The 23,626-nt window shown below is 31.0% G+C and overlaps 1 protein-coding gene and 1 long non-coding RNA gene across 2 annotated transcripts in view; both read left to right on the forward strand.

The window, feature by feature from the left end:
- The window catches only part of LOC126769950 (uncharacterized), a 148,353-nt gene that overhangs the window by 91,486 nt on the left and 33,241 nt on the right, over window positions 1-23,626 (forward strand). The window contains exon 3 of the mRNA XM_050488983.1: window positions 10,462-10,598. Coding sequence (XP_050344940.1) covers window positions 10,462-10,598 — 137 coding nt within the window. The remainder of the gene's footprint in view (window positions 1-10,461; window positions 10,599-23,626) is intronic.
- On the forward strand, window positions 13,594-15,088 carry LOC126770125 (uncharacterized). Its single transcript, XR_007669440.1, has 3 exons — window positions 13,594-13,730; window positions 14,282-14,397; window positions 14,470-15,088. It is a non-coding gene; the product is annotated as an uncharacterized LOC126770125 (long non-coding RNA).

Raw genomic sequence — 23,626 nt, forward strand, 5'->3', positions numbered from 1 at the left:
AGCAGAATTCATTTATTTGAGCACAACATGTAAAGAAAATATAAGATTAACAAAAAAAATGGTACCCAAAGGCAGTCTTATCGTTTTTAGAGATCTCTCACAGACAACAGGATATATTCATACACAACCATGTGCGCAAACACAGATGCACTCTATAGAGGGTAACAGTCCCTATCAGTCATAAAATGATCGGACGGTAATCCGACACTACCGGATTACAGTTCAGGCGCAGGAACAACAGCTTTACATGCCACAACACAGTGTGATATAAGGACATATGAGTTTGGCTGACTCATCTTGTAATATCTATTTCTAGGCGATCTGTCAAAATACATGTTTACTACGACTAATGAATGTCCTTTTAAGCATTTTTAGCCTATTAGCCAGATTTAGGAGGAAAAGGAAAGAACATCTGTTGGTTAGGTATGAGGGAGTAGAAGGATTAAGTAAAGGGGTGAAAGGAAAACAATTACTTCTTAGGTTTCTATGTTGTCGAATTCGGAACCATTTCATTCGAGATCTATAAATTGAGACGTGATCGAATCTACGTAATCTAAAAACTACGAGAACGCAGATATTAGGTAACCCAATTTATTTAAGTATATCTCATTAAGATCCAAGTAGCTCACATAACCGTAATCAATGATAGGCAACAATAATAAATGGGATAAATGAAGTTTGACGTTAACGAATAAAAGAAAATTAAGACTTAATAAAGGTAACAAAGTGATAAAAACTAATTTATTCCATTTATTTTTGGGGAAACGTACAATTTTTATATAAAATATAAATTAATAAAACAGTTAGATTTCCACTTTAAAAAACATAATTATATCTAATTAATAACAATCCCATAGTTCGTAAAAGAAATAACTTTACGATCTAGATCAGCATTTAAAGAACTATTGTCTACAGTAATGTTTACTACATTGACTGTTTTTATATGAAGCTGGAAGTTGTCATCATAAACTACACGATACTCTCAATTTAAAGGAGACATTATTGAATTAATGGAAAGAGAAAATAATTAAGGAGACAAAATTCTGCCTTGAAGAATATCGGCGACTAATTTACACCAATCAGACTGAAACTACTTCACTAAGCAAGAAAAATTGATCAAAAGCATTAAGCACGTTGCTGTAATCAAATGAGACCAAAACATTTTCCATACATTCCATTATAGATTGTTGTATATAGGAACGTTGATTAGAAAGATAGGAGTTTCTTAGTTTTTCCTATTATTCTTTCCAGATTAAATATGGACAAAATATATTTAATTTTCAATCACTCTACTACATTCAATTTACCTTTGAATAAACAAGGATCACCTTGATTTTACTCATTTAAAATATTGTATTAATATTTTTTTTATTATGACATATTATAAGCTAAACTGTACCGTACAAAAATAAAAGTATTTTTCTCGTCATTTTCTTATAAATTTTCCTTTCGTTGAAAATATTTTATCTCTAGAATTTTAATTTTGGAATTTAAATTTAGAACAGATCGGAAACTTTTTAATATTCCAAGTAGCGCATTGTCAAGACAACCTTGACTCGAAAATAAATTGGCTTAGTTCCAATATTTTTGACAAATAACCTATTTAAATATCTAACCAAAATAATTATATTATATAGTATAAGTAGTTATATAGTTAGTGCAGAGGATAGTTATGGTTACTAATGCCTTATATTTGTCATAAAATCAATTTTAATATCACCATTCATTAATTGTAACATAATACCTATATCTGAAATAAATATATAATATTCTGCAAAATATTACGTCTAAAATACGAATATTGAAAATGATATATTATCATTCAATGCTAATATAAAATAATTAAATTAAATATTATATTAAAGCTTATAAAAGCAAATAATATTAACACTACGGAATAAATGTCGAATATTTCATTGATATTGTTATCCCATATTGTGAATTATTATATAAATATGAAGTTCAGGTAGTAATACAAACATTGAAATAAATTTGGTTTCGATAACTCCAACGTTGATTTATAACAATCGACATAAATCATTGTTTTGATAAACGATTTATTGCGAGTGTATTCTGACTTGTTATAAATTATCAAATACATTCATAAACTTAAAATGTTTTCTTAGTTTAGAACGCAAAAGACGTTTTGAGAAATACCACTAGTTCTTAAAAATATATATTCTTCATATATATGATTATATTCTTCAAAAGTTTTACAACAATATAGTATTCAAATACACAGTTTTAACGATCTGAGAATACACATATGTACGCTACTTACACACACTCGCACACTTTAACCAATACCTTTAAAATATATAGAAATACATTACTGCGATAAGACTTATAATAAAGGCATGTGTATTATTTTCAACGCGTATATTTGTATATGTGTATACGCTTAACGATTACTTGAAATGTTTCAAATTTTATTCTATTGTGTATTTTCTTCAAAGCTTTAGCACTTCAAATCTCTTTGTATTACATAATAAAAAAACATTTTAATACGAAATCCAATCATGTTATTTTCACTTTAAACATTTTTTTGGTATTTTATTTAAAATATTTATTTATTAATATTGCTTGTAGTTTAAATAAAAAAGTATTATTAACAATTCTGCTAACATCTACAGAAAGGCGTTTGTGATATGTTACCCTTGCTTGCCCTTATTTACGAAAAGACCGTCAACCGTTTCAAAAAGGCTATATCGTGATAACCATTTCGTACACACGATTTTGTCGGAAATGAAAGCCGATAACTAGAACGGAATCATTTGGTTCAAAGATAAATATTTTGTTTTTTCTTATAAGCTCATAAAAACAGCCGAGTCACTGGATATGTGAATTCATTTTGTATTGTGCATGTAAAATAATGATATTATAAAAAAATCAACGTTCATTTATTATTTTCATTGTTTTTATTAATTTCTGAAACGGAAGTTTATTAGTAACCTGGCCATTGGCATAGCGTTAGCAAACGTAAACATCGTTTTACGTTATAATATCCATGCACTCTATTTTTCTATCTCTCTCTCTCTCTCTTTCTTTTACACTAACCGCACACAATTACAAATTCAGCATTTTATATTCATATATGTATAATATATCATATTCAGCAGCCAAACAAGCTGACTAGGCAAGGGTATTAAGAATAAAAACAAATGTTAATACTTTTGTTGGAATAAATAAAATAAGTAAAAATAAATGTTTTATTAATATGAATTATATTTTTAGAAGTTAAGATCCAAGTTTTCTATCCATTGACTATTTTGTGTGAGCAAAACGTATGACAGTCCCAGATTAAAATTTCATTTCTGGAAATGCGGTTCGAGATGTAATTTGAACTTTTTAAATATGGCCGAAAGTCTCACGCGCCCTCGCTTTTTAACACAGTTTTAAAAGAGATATTTCACTTTGAGAAATATTTAATAAATCGACTTTAAAGCTCGGAAAAAAAATCCTCTTTAACTTGGATGTGGCATAATATTTTAAAACTACGCAGAGTGAGTTTGGTAATTTATACTTTTAATACTTCAAATACTCTTAATTAATGTTGTTAAAATTAACTTTGTTTTATTATTAAACGTAAACCTTTTTACGTTAAAATAAATAATAAATATTTATACAATTTATTAATATAATTCGTAAGTAGAGAAAAATATGTATTATATTTCGTTTATTCCGTTGAATATAAAGTAATGTTTACATAATTTTTATTAATGAAACCTCGAGGAAGAGGAATAATACGAATATATAATTAAACATATGAATTTCTAAATTTAAATTTCACAAAAGAAAGTCGAAAAAATTCACGGAGAGTCGTTTTAATAAAATGAATGGCGTGTTTACTTTGACCGAACTACTCACGCTCATCACAAACCGCTTTATAGTCTCAACACTCAGGCAAGCATTACCTTAATATTTGCGTTCTATACAACAGGGACGCGAGATGAATAAGGCCTCCAAAGGATCACAGAAGACATCGTATACAGCGGCTTATCTTGCGACATGCGTGGGCTCTTTGTGAATATGTGTCATAGAATATTTAGACAAGCAGCTAAGAATACCTTTGAATTTAAATTACTGTCTTATTACTGTAGCGTATTTATTATTTAATTGTTGCTTACGTGTTATATCTTGAAGTACAAGTGGTAGTATTGAAAGTCAAAGTCAAAGATGACAAGATTCCGGCGCAAGTTAAATAAAATATTTTAGTGTGATAATACATTTTTTTTATTCCAAAGACGTATATGCTCAATGCCAATAAATATGGATAAACACATTAAATTTATGACACTTTAAATGGGTTGATTGGATTAATTTGAATAATGATGGGTTTCCAAATATTATTTACTTTTCTAACATATTTGTAATAAACAACATTTTTATTGTCTTTGTGAGTTAGTCAAAAACAGTCGTCTTCATCGAGATGGTAATTAATCATTTGATGTATCTGTACAAATTTTATTAATACGCTAAAATTTTAATACAAAATTATATTGAAGCTACTCCACGCTAAGCTGTAAATGCCGAATTTCTATAACCACATTTAACTCAACTGCGTGCCGTTTACATAGCGTTGGACATTTAATTAATTCATTTACACATAAATCACTACGTTCACACGCAATTATTTCGAACGTTCTCATTACGCCCTCTCGTACGCCACGCCATGATTCAGAACCTAACCAAGTCCAATTTTCAAAAGCGTCGGTCGTATATTTTTCCGCTGTAACACTCTGAGAATTAAATACCAACAGGAATGTTTGCTAATTTAATCCGTTTCATTCAATTAGGTCTAGTGATTAAATGTTTAAGGTTTATGTGAAAATGCTTTATATTTTTTATTTTATAGAAACATTAAAGTATTTGAATGAACATTAAAAAAAATAGAATACTAGCCAAGCCAGTTTTTAAGAATTGCTTATATTGGTTTATATGCCAATTAAGCGTTCAGTTGTTAGGAGTGGGGACGACAACAGCCCAAGGGGTCAAGATTGAACCAACGATTTTTAAATCGCAAGACAGCCCGTAAATTTGAAACAGTCTGGATGAAACGATCTTATTCCCAGGGTATGTTATGTAGTTTGGTCTGATGATAATTTTATTGATGTAAGCGTTAATTACGATGTGACTTTTATTTTTAAGTAGACTTTCATGGAATTTTCTTATTCCACTTCTAACTCTCTCTTTTTAATTTATTTTCAGTAAATAAAGGCCGAGATGGCCTAGTGGTTAGAATGCGTGAATCTTAACCGATGATCGTGGCTTCAAATCCGGGCAAGCACCACTGAATTTTCATGTGCTTAATTTGTGTTTATAATTCATCTCGTGCTTGACGGTGAAGGAAAACATCGTGAGGAAACCTGCAACCTGCCTAATTTCATTGAAATTCTGCCACATGTGTATTCTACCAACCCGCATTGGAGCAGCGTGGTGGAATAAGCTCTAAACCTTTTCCTCAAAAGGGAGAGGAGGCCTTAGCCCAGCTGTGGGACATTAACAGGCTGTTACTGTACTGTACTAAATTAAAAAAAGAAACTTAGGACTTATGGGTATTTAAAACTATAATACGATTACTTTAAGTCATGGTCAAGATGACGATATTATAGTGTTATATTAAAATAAAATAAAGTTATATAAAATTATAATCTCAAATCTACTAACTTAATTTAACCTACAAAATATAATAATAAAAAATCAACAATTTATATTTTACGCTTAGCATTGTCGTTTAATTATTTATTATAAACAGATGATATAAGAAAGTATATAATATGTAAAGCAGAGATAATATATATTATTTGTTAACTATGTTTCATATATCCTTACGTTGTTTTTTAACTTATTATTTTATTTAATCTGTGGTGTAAAAATACACTACCAATGAAATTAAAAAGAAAACAACTCAAGCCTAACTTCACTTCTAATATATAGTTTTTTATATGTATATATTTCCGTCTTAAGTCCATGAATATTTTCATTTCGGTTTCCAGATATATTGAACAAATGTTATATTTTAAAACATTCCATCAATAATAGTCTAAGTAATTGAAAATCTCTCTTTCTTTTAAATTTCTTATTGTCAAAAAGAAATATCTCTTTACATTGCAGAACCAATCGTTACTGACCTTTCCATGCTCGAATAACTACAAAGCTTACAGGACATTCAGTCCACATTCAACAGAATATAAAAATACTTTAACAATGCCGAATTAGTTCATGTTATATCCACTAAAAATATTCATGTCCAACAAAGCCAGCGAAACAATGCTGGAGTACATTCAAAGCCCGACATTTGTTGGGAGCTCTCTCTTTGATTGCAATAATGCGTATGATACTTGGCCACTAGGACGCATTTGTATCGCGACACGGCTTTGTATAGCATAGTATCGGTATAACGTGGTAGCTGTTTGTACGGCGTGCACTTGGCAACGGGAGTGCCCTACAGCTGATGCATTTTGGTGCTCAGAAAGTATAACTGTTCTAGTTTTTTTGATACGTGTTATGTAACTGAGATTCTTACTCAGTGATTGAAATTATAAATTCGAATAGTTTTATGATTTAAAATGTTTCGAAATATTCATTGAAGTAGAACGATTCTGGTGAGGATGATGCAAATTTTTAGTTCTATCGCTTATACTGAATTTTTGTTTTTTTTTTAACATTAGTTTTACTTCAATATAGCATAATAATAAGAAATTATATATTTAAAGACGAGGTTTTATATTCAAAATTTCCTGTCTATACAGTTGAACATTGAGGAGTCCTGAATGTAGAATCAGAGCACACATTATATATGCATTATCATAGGAACGGAAACGAAACGTAAAATTTTAGATCCATAGAATAAGTGGAAGTGATTCTAATTTAGCTTGTAAGATTTCACCCAAACAAACAAGCATTTTAACTTAAATAAAAACTAATAAGAAAAGCGAAAATATATGATACAATAAAATTTATATTTCAATATTTACACTACTTAAAAATATATGTGTACATTAAATGCCTTAAATAATAAACTTTTATCTTTAAATGAGGCCTACATTTACTTCAACAATAGGCATCTCTGTCGCCTCTTTGGTTTTCGTGACAAAGGACTTGAAACGATGCCAGTGTGATATTGGTACGTTTGTTCTAATTTTATGTCACCGACTTTATTTCTATCATTTTATATCAAATACCTTTTTATTACATTATTTAAATGGAGTTTTTTAAATATTGATATAATACACAGCTTAGTTATTAATAAATGTTTTCTAAATTTTTACTACTTAATTATCGGTGATGTGTTGACATGTCTTGATGATGTAAACTATTATATATCAAAAGACGTCGTGCATTTGTCGATAAATAATGTTATTAAATTGCTTGCATTGCAATATATATTATAATATTAAACTAATTTGCTCGATTTCAGTATAAACACAAAGCTCCTGTGAAATGTCTATTTACTTAGCGCCAAATATTTCGCTTTAAAGGCCTTTTTAGTGTCCAAGTTAATATTACGCCATGTTTATACTTCTACGCAAACTGGATCAAACCAGTCTCTCTGATGTCGCTTGCACGAACCAAAGTGTTTACTAACAAACACATATCTCAAGTCAAATAGCAGACCTTCACTGTATTTGATTGGCCACAATATCACCAGCTGTATCCACAAGGAAAAATCGGTTTGCTCAGAATTATTGCGGAATTCAATGATTTTATCACATATTGTAGAAAATTTGATTTTCATCGATTTTACCTTTAACCTAGGATACAAGGACTCGTTATGCAAGAATTTTTAGTTTAATTTATATGACATATTTTTAAGGTGTTCCTTTTAGAAAACATTGTTATTTTGATTAAAGTATTCAAATATAAATGACAAATATTCGCCGTCTATACTTAGTCGTCCAAAAAGTTTCAAAACTCGTCTCTTTGAAGCCCCGAGTTGTGCCGTTCAAGTCTGAGACACATATTTATTGTTTGGGCAATCAACTTGAAAGCTCTGAGTCGAGGCGTCCAACTTTGTACACAGAAGTACAAGTTGCCGTTACGCTCAATGCTCCTCAAACTTTAGGTACCGTATCTAATGTTTAGTACGCCATGTGAATGCTTCTTATTATAAAAGATAAATGTATTGCTTGAAGTTTTAATAGTTGGAAATTATATGTACAAAAGGAAACCTGGTAGACGCGGTTTGGTAAATTTTATCCAGAGCAACCTTATGTATTTCATTTTGACGTTTTCAGTTTTAATACTTCGTATTGTTCCGTTTTAGCGGATCTAGGTCACGGTCAAGTTCTGTGGAAAGTGTTGATTTGAATTCGGTATAAAAATGTTCATAAGTAGGCTAAAGCTGCCATTTTATATTATTCTTAAACAGGGTATGTATTCAGAAGTACAATAAGACCTTATATTTAAGAAGTTGAAACTTATAATAAGTTAATAGTTACTAATGTTATGTAGTATATTAATATTATTTTTAATACAGCTTTTTTTGCATTTCATACATTTATTTATAAATAGATATTGTAACTATAGGCTCAAGTTTGGTGGCGCATTGGGCATGTAAGGAATGATTAATATTTCTTACATCGCCAATCGTCTGTGTGCCAGTGTGGCCATTTACCGTCATGTGGACTATTTGCCCGTTTACCTATTTTATAAAAATACCATACTCTATTAAGCTGGTTAATAATAGATTCCTTTCCGAAGCATTTTTGATACAAAAAATAAAAAAAACTGTATTTAATGTGACTTTTCCGTATAATTTATATACGTCTTTGTTATATATTTCACCAAATGCTTTCTGCTCTTACCTAAGCAGAAAGTAATGTCAGCCATTTTTCTGGTATAAAAGGCAAATTTTTCAAGCGGCACTTCCTTTAGACAAACAATGTGTTATTATGATGAGCGATGAGAGATACGGCTGGAAATTTTTATGAATATAAAGTAAGATATAACATATTATATAGTCTTTAACGTATAGATTCAAATATTATTAAAATGAAATAGCTATTTTAGTTTAAAAATAGCTATTTCATTTTAATAATATAACCGTTCGACCTAACGAATCAACGTTACTGAAAGTCATTTTCAATAAACTATTTTTTTATCAGTGTATAACGTAATTAATTATTTGTGTGTAAAATTTGTATATAACATTTTTTTAAAGAACAGGTAGGCGGACGAGCATATGGGCCAACTGAAGGTAAGTGGTCATCAATTCCCATAGACATTGGCATGGTAAAAAATGTTAAACATCGCTTACATCACCAATGCGCCACCAACCTTGGGAACTAAGATGTTATGTCCCTTGTGCCTATAAATACACTGGCTCACTCACCCTTCAAACCGGAACACAACAATACCAAGTATTGCTGTTTTGCGGTAGAATATCTGATGAGTGGGTGGTACCTACCCAGACGAGCTTGGACAAACCCCTACCACCAGTAAAATAGTTATTGTTCATAACTAATATGTACCTACTCACAATTTTGAAATTCTACATTTTTTATGAAATATACATTCAAAACTGGTGATGACATTCATTACTAATTTATGAATGTTATAACATCCTCTCAGCTTTATAATCGACATTAAGGATAATCTAAGTACTTGGACGTTAATTTTGTATCTTATAAGCGACATCAATCAAAATACAGTTAATTCAAGCACGCTGGAAAAAAATATATACCACCGAAAAATAGCGTCAAGGAACCCAGCATATTTATATTAGTTTAAACTAATTATTGTACATATATTAATTAAATATAATAAAACATTAATTAAATCAAAAGAATAATATGCTTAATATAGAAATGTATGTTACGTTTGACTTCCTAATTATTCTGGTTATCGTTTCATTCAAACGTAAGTTTAATGAAGTAATAGTTACTCTCAAATTGAACACCCGAGTATTCTGACGAGGTCTCAAGCACTATTCATATTTTATTCAGAAATCATGCGCCCGTGATCCATAATGAGATATAGAACATGTTACATGGTTGTGAGCCGATTAAAATAAATAATTATACCAAATAATCAAACTAAATAGTATGATGCTAAATATGAAAGTATTCTTTCTGTTCACACTCAGAACACATGTACAGACTACAAATTTGAAGGTCTTATTACAGGATATTATAAGACAATCAATATGAACTTTTTGGTTTGTACACATTTTTAAAAATTTAATTAGCATGGCATCAAACTGCATGAAACAGTATAACTTTCTCAATAAAAATGAAAACAATGATACGATCAGTGTTTCCTTCATTAAAGCAATTGTCGGTTGATATGTAGTTTCTTTATTTTAATTATAAATGAACTGAATTTTCAATAAAAGCTACTGTGCTTAATTTGTATTCTTCAATTTGTATTATATTACATAAATCAATATTATTTTTATTAATAAGCTTCCTTTAATAAATGTTTTACAAGCAAAATTCTAAGTACTTCTTTTGGTTTCAGGTTGCAATAAAACGTATTATGGTGACATCGGGCGGACATATGAGCTGGAACTGCACCGACCACGAGAAGATCTTGTTCCATACATTTGCCTATTAACAATGACCGCTGCTGGGGGTATACATGGAGACTTAGTACAGGTAAGTAAATAGTGAACAAATTATATTGTTGAGAAAAGATCCGGCTCGAAGGACCATTATATGAGTTTTTATCTTATTTATATTGAAATTTTAAAAAAAACCAAGGTCAATATTGTATCAAGGCTGATTTAGTTAACCGACTGTAGTTGTGGAGAATGTAAGGGATAAATATATAGGTGTGTACAAAATATGTAGACATGGTACATGGTTATGCGTTAAGTTTGAAATTACCACATTACCATTGATTTTTGATTAATTCCGAGTTTATTTTAGCTGATTAGAATGACGACTATTTGACGTAAATACTTTTTGAGAATCTTCTGTTGTTGAATATACATTTATTCAAAGAAAAATGTGAAATCACGTAATTAAAAAATAATATTCTTAGACGTGTATTGTATCGTATGTGTATTGCAACTATTATTTAAGAATGGTTTTGGTTTTAAAGTAATAAGTAAAAAATAGTACATTAAGCTTCACAACATTACTTTTTTCGTTTCCGGTTGAACGTACACATTTTAAAACAAGACAAAAGTATTATTAGTTCCTTTCATGAAAGGAAATCCGTGAAGCCATTTTTAAATATAAGGATAAATTCAGATATTTAAACGTTTCGTACAGATCGGAATTGCTGGAATATGAAAAATGTACTTATAAAAGTCGTTCGCAATAAACCTTTGTGAAAAGAAGAATGTAGTCAGCATTGAAGCTATTTAACGAATTTAAAATCAGAATACTTCGTATTTGGGACGTAGGTTTGAATGATTGATATGAAATGAATATGGAAAGGTAACGGTATGGAATATTAATTATTTTCGTCTGGGTAGGTACCACCCACTCATCAGATATTCTACCGCAAAACAGCAATACTTGATATTGTTGTGTTCCGGTTTGAAGGGTGAGTGAGCCAGTGTAATTACAGGCACAAGGGACATAAAATCTTAGTTCCCAAGGTTGGTGGCGCATTGGCTATAAGCGATGGTTGACATTTCTTACAATGCCAATGTCTAAGGGCGTTTGGTGACCACTTACCATCAGGTGGCTCATATGCTCGTCCACCTTCCTATTCTATGAAAAAAAAATTGACATTAATTAAAAAAAATATATTTTAGAAATCAAAAATTATACATAGTTATTTTTAACTATATACATTCCAGCAATCAATATGAAGTACTATATCTCTCGTCATTACACTGTAAATATCGAAGATGCTGTATCCCTTGTGTCTGTAATTATATTGGCTTACTCACACTTTACACCGGAACAAGACAATAGGGAGTATTATAAAGGTGGTAGGGCTTTGTTCAAGCCCGTCTCAGTCCACCGCTCTATCATTACATATTACTTCAAACAGCAATTGTCGGGCCGAGCAGTTCTCAAGTGAATTCTACCAAACCTGTAATAGATACACAAAAACTTAAAAACATTATATGAAGAGATTCAAATTTGCTATATAAAAAATTGCAACAGCCAATTTTTATATATGAGCACCATTTTCATGTTTAAAAAAAATTGGGAAGCCTATGGTTCATTTTGTTGATCAAACATATTAATACTTACAGTACATACGGTAAGCACCGAAATTGCCTTGTGGTTGTTCTAACCAAGCGTAAGTAAGTAGTTACTTACTTACTAGCGTTAATCCTAACCGATGAAAGCTGGTTCAAGGCCAGGCCTGCACCACTAAATTTTAACGTCAAGCACATTAGCTTTTTGTTTATAATTCATCTTATGTACGGCGGTAAAAGAAAATAACACAGAAACCCGCACGTGTTTCTAATTCCACTAAAATTCTACCACATGTGTATCCACAAATATGCCTTTTAGCATATGAGGCCTTAGCCTAGGAACATTAAGTTTTAAGAGAAATAAAATTTAAATATTAAGCATTTTTTTATATACATTTTCGCAATATGTAAAAAGCAGTATGTTCTCGTAGCATCAGTCGTATAATTGGTACGGATATCTAGTAATTATATATTACGCAACTTATCAGTGTTATCGCTACAAATTATAAAATGATATCCCCTCCAATTATTGGAAGAAATAATACCAATCTGGAGTTTACTATGTAATACAATATAAACGTTTTATTTAGACCTTTTTTCTACCCGTGTCAAGCCGGGCAGGAAGCAAGTGTAATACAATCGACATTGCGGGGAAGAGTTCATATTTTATTTTTATTCAACATTATCCCATATTTCTGGAGCAATGTATGAACATATGAAATATTTCATATTTTCAACGTTTTAATTATGTGCTTCGGAATTCAACCTTGACATTTAAAAAATAGCAACGAAGACTTTAATTCTAGAACATTTAATGAAAAACAAAAACTTTAAAAATAAACGTATGTTAAAAAAAGACCATTTTACTTTAAGCACAATACGTATAATATATTTTTTAAATTATTTGATATATTACTAAAAAACTTTCTAATAATATTTTATAGGGAATCAGCTGAGAGCGCTTCGTGGAATTCAGTTTAGGGCTATTGTTCACTAAACTACTGCAATCTAATTATTACTAAAACACATATTATTATTACCTCTGTATAAAGTAGCTTTCTAATGGTGAAACGATTATTAAAATCGATTCAATACTTTCAGAGTTTATCGATTAGTATTAGTTAGTCTATACTCGTATATACAAATTATGAACATGAAAATTCAGTGGGGCTTGCCCGGGTTTGAACTCAGAATGATCGCTTAAAATTCACGTCTTCTAACCATCAAGGCTCTTATTTATTGAAATTAAGTATATTTTACGTGGGCTTATAATTAATACTCATTCTTTAAAAAAAAAGAAATACGTTTTTATTTCCAATGTTATTGTGATATAACTATTTGATATTGTAAATGTAGATGAAAAAGTTACATCGTATATAATAATCGTAATATAACATAAACTTTTATTTATGTCCCATTACTAAAAACTTTTTCTTTTACTTTACAAACAAATAAAATACGAACAATACAATACATTGTTATTGAATATTTAAAGTTTTGCTTGTTTGGTTGTTACGATGTTGTGTTCGCGTCCTCAAAGACTTTGATTAGATCAAGCGAATACATAAGTATATTTATATGTATTTGCTGATTCGTGTTGAATACACTCACCAAGTTTCTAAAAGTGAGATAATTTTGTATTTTGTATCTCGCAAGCGACACCAGTCAAAATATAATTACTTCAAATTCACTCTTACCAAATGAATCGTCTAATGTATATATATATATATATCGTATAATATATATATAATATATATATGAGCGTAACGTATATAAAATGCTTCATATTAGCTAGTATTATTTTAAAAAAGAACGTTACTTATGATAAAGAGTATAGTGAACAGAATTTTCTCTTTCATATTTACGTTACAAAATTATATAACTACGTCTATAATTTAATATTATTGAAAATGTATTATTTGCATTTTTAGGAATAATATGAATGAAACATACACTAATATTTTTCATATTAGTGTCTGTTTCATTGAAAATATTTTTTTTAATATAAACAACATAGCCGTTATGAGCAGTTATATTTTCAAACGCTGCGTTGTCAGGTGAGCCGGAGCGTATTTTAATTCAGCCGCGTCTACCATTCAAAGCTATGATAACAGAGCCTTTCAGCCCTTTAAACTCGCAATTATGAGGTCACTTCACTTGCGTTTAACATTTTAGAATTCGCTGGTGAATGAGAAAAATGGAAACGTTTTGTTGCTGTTTTTCGGCGGTTTTAAAACATTTCGCTGCAAATGGTTTTTGTTACAATACAAATGTTTTTGAGTATACAAAATGTTAGTATAATGACTCTGTAGTGGTTAACGTGAAGTTTTGTGATGAAATATTGAAATGTCTGAATTTTACAGATACAACTGCTCCAGTGTTAGTGTTAAATCTTATTAACTAGCGAAGCAGAATCGTTGCTGGTTCCCTTGAAATCTATGCAAAGGACTTGAAGCACGTTTACATCTGTATTGATTTTTCAGCTTATATTAACGTTTGTTGTTCTTATTATACTTTCATTAACATAGTTTTTATATCGCGAACTCGATATTTTTTACCAATTTTTTCCCTGGTTATTCTTACAACATATACATAAGCTTCACGAATTTTAATTTCACATCACACTAAATTAGTTGGAAAATCAAGTATTATTATTATTACCTTGTTTATTTTATTTAATAATTTAACTTTTTAACTAAATAATCCTTGATGGTAAATTCAACCTATTTTAGCATAATCCTGAACCACACAAAAAATATCCATTTTAGAAAATTTTACGCATTGACCAAAAACCTTACTTTACAAGTGGACAGTGATTGATTTTTATTATATATAAAGCAGATCCATCCTAGATAAAGAATGCTTCCTGTAAGAAAAAAAAGAGGTTCATTCTCTTTACTATTGCGTTGCTAGTTAATAAATGTCCAAAATATCAAAATGTTTTACTGCGCTGCATCTTTCTTCACACTATTTTGCTTTTCAGCAAGGTATATTTATATTGTTAACATAATAATAAAATGTAACTATTGACTTGAATATAATACATGAGATTTGAATACAAGATTTTTAAAGAAGATCTGGTTTTTTTTATTTTATCAAATGAGTGCTTCGTCAATCGTCTTAGTACCACTGAATAGAAACATTAAACTTCTATCAGAGGTCCTTTTTTATCTTATTGCTTTTTCTAATTTATCTTCTATAGTTATTTATAAAATATAACCTTTTTATAGCCATTGGAGTGTACTCAAATGGCTCTTGCAACCCCGCCTATTAATTTGTGTAAAACGTTTACTCTCCCTATAAATATCCTGTAATATATGAGCCCGGTAAAGAGCAAACTAATAAAGCAACGCAGATGGGTCATAAAGGTCGGGGAAAATAAAATTTCCTTTGATCTGTAAATGCCAAAACGGTCCGTATTTATGACATAAGCGACGAACATTACCTTATTAATATATAATATTTATTTCGTCCCAAAAAAAAAGTGTACTATATAACCTAGTAACTTCAAATAAAGATCAAGAAATAAGACAGCTCAATTCGCATTTCAACGGTAAATTACAAAAAGTAGATGGTCTGGATCAGTATACTATAATAGACTATAATATAATGTTTAGCCAAATCCCGGTCGATTCAATTAAAAGTTTTTGGGTTTTCTGACTGTAAAAAAGCCGTTAGTGGTTGCACCGGAATATTTTACGGTGGTTTCAGATAACCACCATCGAATTATGAAAGTCCAGCAATAGAGAGTGCATCTGTGTTTGTGCACACACTTGTACACTATAATATATCCTGCGCAGTTAGTTAGTCTCCCATTTAATTATACATATAGACTCGATTTGGTTTCCAAACCCAAGAACTCTTAAGTTACTTTAGCAGTAAGAACATCATTTTAAACGATTAATAACTAGATATAGCTATTATCACAAGCAAAAAAGGGCAGTTGAATTTTATGTCCACATCAAAAAACTTTTAGCCGCAATGATTATTTTCTTAACTTGCTGTAAAATGTTAGTACGTATTAAAATTCTTACTGCAATATAATTACTAAGCTGTAGGACAGCTGTTTTTGGGGCTGTCTAAACAGGAAATGAGCTGTTTGCACGTTAAGCCAATGTTTCTGCACCTGAACTTTTACTGGTCGTGTAGAATTTGGCGTCCCATTGGATATTACGAGTGAGGAAATAGAGGGAGTACATGTGGTAGCGCACTCACTTTTGCACCATAATAGATGCTGCGTCATTGTCTAGTTTTTTATAACCGTACCCGAAGCCTGCAAAATTTCTGATATCTCCTCTTTTGATACATGATCTCATTTTTACTTGTTCTGTCTACAACGACCGGCACTATTTTATATTTTTTATTATTTCTTATATTTACATAGTATACTGAAGGAAATGGAGATATTTTGATACAAAATATTTAGTACTCCATTTCTTGTGTACGTCTTCTCCTCTCAACAGCGCCGAGGCGACTGATGTAAGAAACAAGTATATGTTTGAATTACGGATGGCATGAGACAGGAGATATGGATGCTATACATTCGCTCTTAAGAATGGCCGCCGTAGCTAAAGCCGATCAGAAGGAGTTCAACATCATAATGTTGAAGTATAACAAACATATTATATTATTAAATTGATCAAAAGCAAATTAAAACTTTTCGTACGACTAATAACTATAAGGTAAAATAAAAATTTCGTTATTAAAGTGATAAAAATAACGCGGACGACGGTCATCGTACAAAATAACCTATAATTACGATTGATATATCTCTTTAAATCGAATAACACTCGTTAAAGTTTTTATAACATATATATATATTTATATATATATATATATATATGTGCTTACAATAAAACGTGACATAATAAAACAGCGAATGAAGCTATCATCCCGAGGTTAGTTCATGTATACATAAAATATTGTTTATAATTACTAATAATAATAAATATATTAATATTATTTAATTTCATTTATAGTAAACCATAATATTATCAATAAGAAGAAATAAATGAAATTCAACTATCTTTCACCGGTTGTTCTAAGATCTAGGTTATATCTTTCCGAACCAGTGGTGGATTTTAAACAAACGATAGAGAGCAAGTGTAACGTTTAATATTTAGAATATATATTTAATGCATTGTCCCTTGTTATTTGGGTTCATAAGATTTACAACATTAATATGAAATTGTGGTTTTTAATTACTTTTCTTTGTTGATTTCATATATTCGTTAAGATATCATAACTGATATGCTGTTTTACTATGAACCATTATTCTATGTTGTTATTTATCTTATACTTGTGAATACGTTTTACTAGTCAGCATTAGCATTCCACAAACTCATAGTTTAGGTGGTCCCAATTGGGTTGCTTCAATAAAAAGTTATAAGTTATAAACTTCTTTGTGTGAAATTATATTTACAAAAAAAAACACTCGCAAATATTTCATAACATCATTTATTATTAATATGACGCTTTTTTATTTAAAACGTGCATATTGTATTCTTTCTATATAGCAGATATGAAAAAAGAAAAGGTATACTTGTCAAACTACTATGTAATTATACATATAAAAAAAAGTTATATGTTAATGCGGTAAATTGAACGAGGCGCAAAAGTCCAGTTACAATTAAAACCAAACAAATGTATGGCAACCCAATCGCTGAGGAATTAGTCTAATAACTTCTAAGACAAATGAACGTCTAAATTTTTAATTAGAAGTCAATATTATTATTTTCAATTACAAATTATTACTATTCACACATTCAGTATAAATCAAATTCATAATCATAATCAAATTCATAAAATATATCATAATTTTTAATCCAAAATTCTTTCATAGCAAGTGCGCTAACGGCTGTTATTTATTCAACTTAATTATTCATAACTTTAAAGCAGAAGTTTGTGTCTATAGATTAATTATACAGTTTAATTACAGGGGATTTGTTTAACTAGAGTCATTGAAGACAATTCATTTCTATAAAGAACGATTACGTAAAGCGACACCTTAGTTTGTGCTTCATTAGTCATTCCCGTTTAATTACCACCGAACAATTTGTTAAAATACCATCCTGTAATTTGCATGTAATTTGAAAACTGCTTTTTTATCATTAAACTTCTCCTTTTACATCCTATTGTTTTGCCAACAACTTCGAGTTCTCCGTAATTGTCTACGGTGCCAGTTATCTTCTTAGGTATATACTTCGTTTTGTTTACCTCTTTAACATAACTTTTTATTCATGGTAGGGCTTTGTGCAAGCTTGTCTGGGTAGGTACCACCCACTCATTAGATATTCTACCGCAAAACAGCAATACTTGATATTGTTGTGTTCCGGTTTGAAAGGTGAGTGAGCCAGTGTAATTACAGGCACAAGGGACATAAAATCTTAATTCCCAAGGTTGGTGGCGCATTGGCTATGTAAGCTATGGTTGACATTTCTTACAATGCCAATGTCTAAGGGAGTTTGGTGACCACTTACCATCAGGTGGCCCATATGCTCGTCCGCGTTCCTATTCTATAAAAAAAAATTACCTTCTGTGTTTGTTTCAGATACTAGTTGTATTCCCAACAAATGATACACGTGGTATTATTTTAATTGGTGATAAGGCTTTGTTCAAGCCTGTCTGGCTAGATATTACCTCTCATCAAGTCATATTCTAGCGTCAAACAGCAAATACGTAGTGTTACGGTTGGAAGAATGATTGAGCCAGTATAACTTCAGGCACAAGGGAAATAACATCTTAGTTTCCAAGGTCAGTGCATTGGTGGTGTAAGGAATTGATAATTATAATTTTTATGAACCACGAATTGGCCCATTTGCTCGTCCACCTACCTATATTATAAAGAAAAAAGAATATATAACGTGTTTATTTGTTTGTTCTTTATTCGAATGATCCTGTTTATTTTTTAAATTCCAATATTAGTTTTTCCAATATTAGCCCATAGACATCGGTACTATAAGAAATATATTAACCATTCCTCTCTTCGTCAATGCACTTAGAACAAATCAGCTCCTTGTCTCTGTAATTACACTGGCTCACTATTAGCATCGCTGTTTAATGATAGCATATGTACTAAGCATATGGTTCGTTACCTTACAACAAACTATTTTTGAAATAAAATATAATTTACCACGAGCGAATCAGGTGTTTACTTCATGAATATTTTTAGTTTATACGACAATTGATATAAGACGACATGTGCAAGACGCAGCAAGCCACTTGGACAACCTGGTCTTAAGTGTTCATTTCCGTTAGCAATTTATAAAATATATACTGTAAATATGTGATTATATTGGTTCACTATTGGTAAGCCGAGATGGCCTAGTGGTAAGAAGGCGTGAATCTTAACCGATGATCGTGGGTTCGAACCCAGGCAAGCACCGCAGAATTTTCATGTGCTTAATTTGTGATTAGAATTCATCTCGTGCTATACGGTGAAGGAAAACATCGTAAGGAAACCTGCATGTGTCTAGTTACACTGAAATTCTGCCACATGTTTATTCCACCAACCCGCATTGGAGCAGCGTGGTGGAATAAGCTCCAAACCTTCTCCTCAAAAAGGGAGAGGAGGCTTTAGCCCAGCAGTGGGACAGTCACTGTGCTGAACTGATATTGGTTCACTTTAAATTTATATACAATAAATCAAAGTAAAAGTACCGGTAGCATAGAGGTAGTAGAGAGGTAGCTGATGAGTGTGTACCTTTCTAGACAGTCTTGCAGAAAAACTTAGCACAAATATTATTTTAACGTAATTGTAAAATTGTGCTATTTTCCTAAAGCTGGCTTTTCACAATGTAATATCACATATAATTATAAGTATAATTATCCCGAATTACAATCCAGTCTGAAATAAACTATAAATTTCACCTTATTTAAAAAATATATATTATAAGCTACGGTCAGCCATAATAATTTTAATCTCGGGATAATTTATACGAGTATATTTTATTTTATCCCATAGTGTTTGTTTACACTATATACTGCTTAATATGATATCGTAGCAAAAAAAGGATTAATATCAATTTTTGTTTGAAAAAAAATACAAACAACCGAAACGCGCTCCATCGAATTTTCTCGTTCCATTAACTAATGTCCCCTACAAAGGCCGCCGTACAACGGGGCATTAGTGATTACATATTACGTAATGCTGAGGCTGCGCTAGTAAAACAGGTCACCCGTTCTCATCCGGTGACCGGAAATGTTTTTTCTCATTTTCATACACAAATAGGTTTCTGTAAACATATTAGTAGTAAAATGTAAAAAATTAATTTTGTAAATTAAAAAAATTAACAGTCCAATAATTAAAAATTAAATTATCCAATACACTTAAGGTACTATAATAGACCAAGACTAGATTATTATTATATTATTTTCTTACTAAAATTGAACAGCAATAACGTATTACTTACACTTTACATATAAAAAACGTCATGTACAAATTTGGCCTTGAAATTTTATTCCCAACGCTTTTAAAAACATCATTAAAAGAGAATCGATTCATGATAGTAATAATTACATTTTTCAATTTCATTAAAGGAATTATATGTTGTTTTCATAAAATTGCTCTAAAAAGCATATATTGTTCGGTTTTTTATGAAGAATGAAGTTTGTTGAAGGTTATTCGAGAAAACATATTCCGTAAGGTGGATGCCAATATTTGTATCAAAGCGTATTTACTTATGTGAGGGGAGTAATTTCGCGTAACATTGAAAATATAAAAAGGGACCAAATGTCCTTTATCGTTTCTTTTTTTTACTGCAATTCTTTTATAAGTCATTTCTGTTTTATGTTCTCACTCAGTACCGGAGTAAATTAATATTGTTTCAGTTCGTCGGCGCTTTATTGGTTTGATTAGAATTGTTAGACGTCTATTTCTCCAGGAAAGTAATGGCTTAGTGGATTGGACGCATATATTCCAATTGAAGGTTATGAGCTCAAATCCAAGCATACTCATTCTCATCATTCAAATTATCCTCTGATTTTGTGTTCATGATAAATTTTGAGATAGGACGTATCTGATGCAACATAGCTTGTGTGAATCCACAGAGTTTTCATTTGCCGTATTTTTGCTTATAATTCTCATCTTTATTTATCTCGCTGGAAAAACGCTGTTACGTGGCTTACCCACATGAAATATATGTGGGACTTGCCGAAACTAAGTATGCGCCAAATACCCACTTGAAAAATAACAATATATGTATAATACAAGTATAATAACAAAAACAGAGAATACTGGTGGTAGAGCTTTGTGCAAGCTCATCTGGGTAGGTACCACCCACTCATCAGATATTCTACCGCAAAATAGCAGTACTTGGTATTGTTGTGTTTGAAGGGTGAGTGAGCCAGTGTAATTACAGGCACAAGGGACATAACATCTTAGTTCCCAAGGTTGGTGGCGCATTGGTGATGTAAGCGATGGTTAACATTTCTTACAATGCCAATGTCTAAGGGCATTTGGTGACCACTTACCATCAGGTGGCCCACATGCTCGTCCGCCTTCCTATTCTATAAAAAAAAAAGAATACGTCAAATAACCTTATATGTTCTCTTTTTTTTAAATTGAAAAACATAACTAACCTATTTTATTAAATCATTATAATTAATTTATAACATAAATTTACTAGATATTAGGGCTTTGTGCAAGCCCAACTGGATAGGTGCTGCCCACTCATCAGGTATTCTACCGCTAAACAGCAATTTATATGACAACTTACCATAACTATTAGATGGTCCGTTTACCCGTCCGCCTACCTATAACATAAAAAACAACACAGTAGTTAAATATTTAACAGAAACATAATTTATAACAGTTGTTTTGGAGATACCGTTTTTTCTCAACCCACATGCAATGGCTCCATAAAACGTGCAAAATATTACTGGGCAATGCGCCGCCAGCTGTGAGATCACCGATGTTACATCTCTTCAGTATACAATAGTTAATTTGTAATTTACGTCATGGGGCTTATAATCATTGTCGTATGTCATTTTGAATGAATGTCAAAACAGTTTTAATAATTATGCGTAATTTATCAAGAGGACGCAATAAATAATCGAATGTAGTTATTTAGAATCTTACACATCATCATCATATTGTACTGAAGCCCAAAATCTATACATCGAAGCGACCCATTTCGATGTCATGATTGAGCTGAACGCGCTTCTTAGGGCAACAATCCTTTGGAAATCGGCTAATACGATCTCCAAAAACAGTAAGTATAGAAACTTGATGGCTAGAAGTGAAGAACCAAACACTCGCCTAGGAGAAAACAATATTTTTATAATATAAAAATAACACTTGCTCACTTACCCTGCCAATTGTATCAGTAATACAAGGTTGTTTGGAGATAGAATAAACGATGAGTAAACAGGTGGGCTTGGCTCCGTTTAAAATACGCTTTAGGAAGAAAATACGACGTGCCTTCGTAAGATGTATTAGTACTAAGACTTATTATGTACCGCGAGAGTATCACTTAGTCCTATACTGGTTTAATATTATGTAAAGATTTTTTTTACTTGTATATCTCGAAAAATGATTTGTGTTATCAAAGTCGAGTTATATGATTTTCGTTTTGGGTAAAACAACTAACCACTACGTTTTCTATAAATGGATCTGAAGCAAAAGCGATCAGACTGTCCTTAAACGGCAGACGTCTGAACCGTAAACGCGGTCAGGAATTTGATCAAATTTTCAACTTGTTCGGTCTTCCTAAATAGCCCATACTGGATCTGATTTTAAGCATCTGTTTAAAGTTTCGTTTTAAAGCTTATAAAAATTTGTTAAAATTTTGATCTGAAATACTAGTATCTATTGACACATCTGACAGGGGGGGGGGGAGATTAAGATTGTTTGTTTGGATTGGAGTGGTTAGTTGTTTTACCCTGACAGAAAATAGCAAATTTTATTAAGGATTCTCTTTTTTTTTAATTAATTTAATTTGGTAAATGCGGAACGGATTTCTATAACTAAAAAACTACCATGAGTCTTGAGGCTTACTACCGAGGGTGCAGGTTTGGTTGGTTGATGCTTTTATATTCTATATAATTTCTTGTCGGACCAGGTAAAGTTGTTACGATTCGCAGTATTTGTGTGAAGTAAGGAAAACGCATTACACGCCCATGCCTTGAAAAGCACGTAAGCGGTTAGTAATACAACTTTTCCATATCTAAATATTTTGAATTACTAACCCATTAGGCCATGATAGTTAAACAAACGAGACTGTATCTGTGTGGGCGAACACATTTACGCAGTATAATATCTCCTGCACAGAACACTAATCTTAAGAATTACTGCCGGGATCGAATTTAGTTCCGAAAGATATTTTATTCGATACTACCTGTAAGATATCTCTGGTTGTGAAAAATTTGATTGTATATAAGACTATACAGACATAGAAAAGTGATGATATTGCAATATTTTCTGTGGAGTAATTGGTCTGAATACGGACACAATAATTATTTTTTTAACATTGTAGGTATTTTTCTAAAAATTGTATTTTTATTTTCTGTTACAAAAAAGGT

This window comes from Nymphalis io, chromosome 8, assembly GCF_905147045.1.
Source record: "Nymphalis io chromosome 8, ilAglIoxx1.1, whole genome shotgun sequence".
In the NCBI taxonomy this organism is placed as follows: domain Eukaryota; kingdom Metazoa; phylum Arthropoda; class Insecta; order Lepidoptera; family Nymphalidae; genus Nymphalis; species Nymphalis io.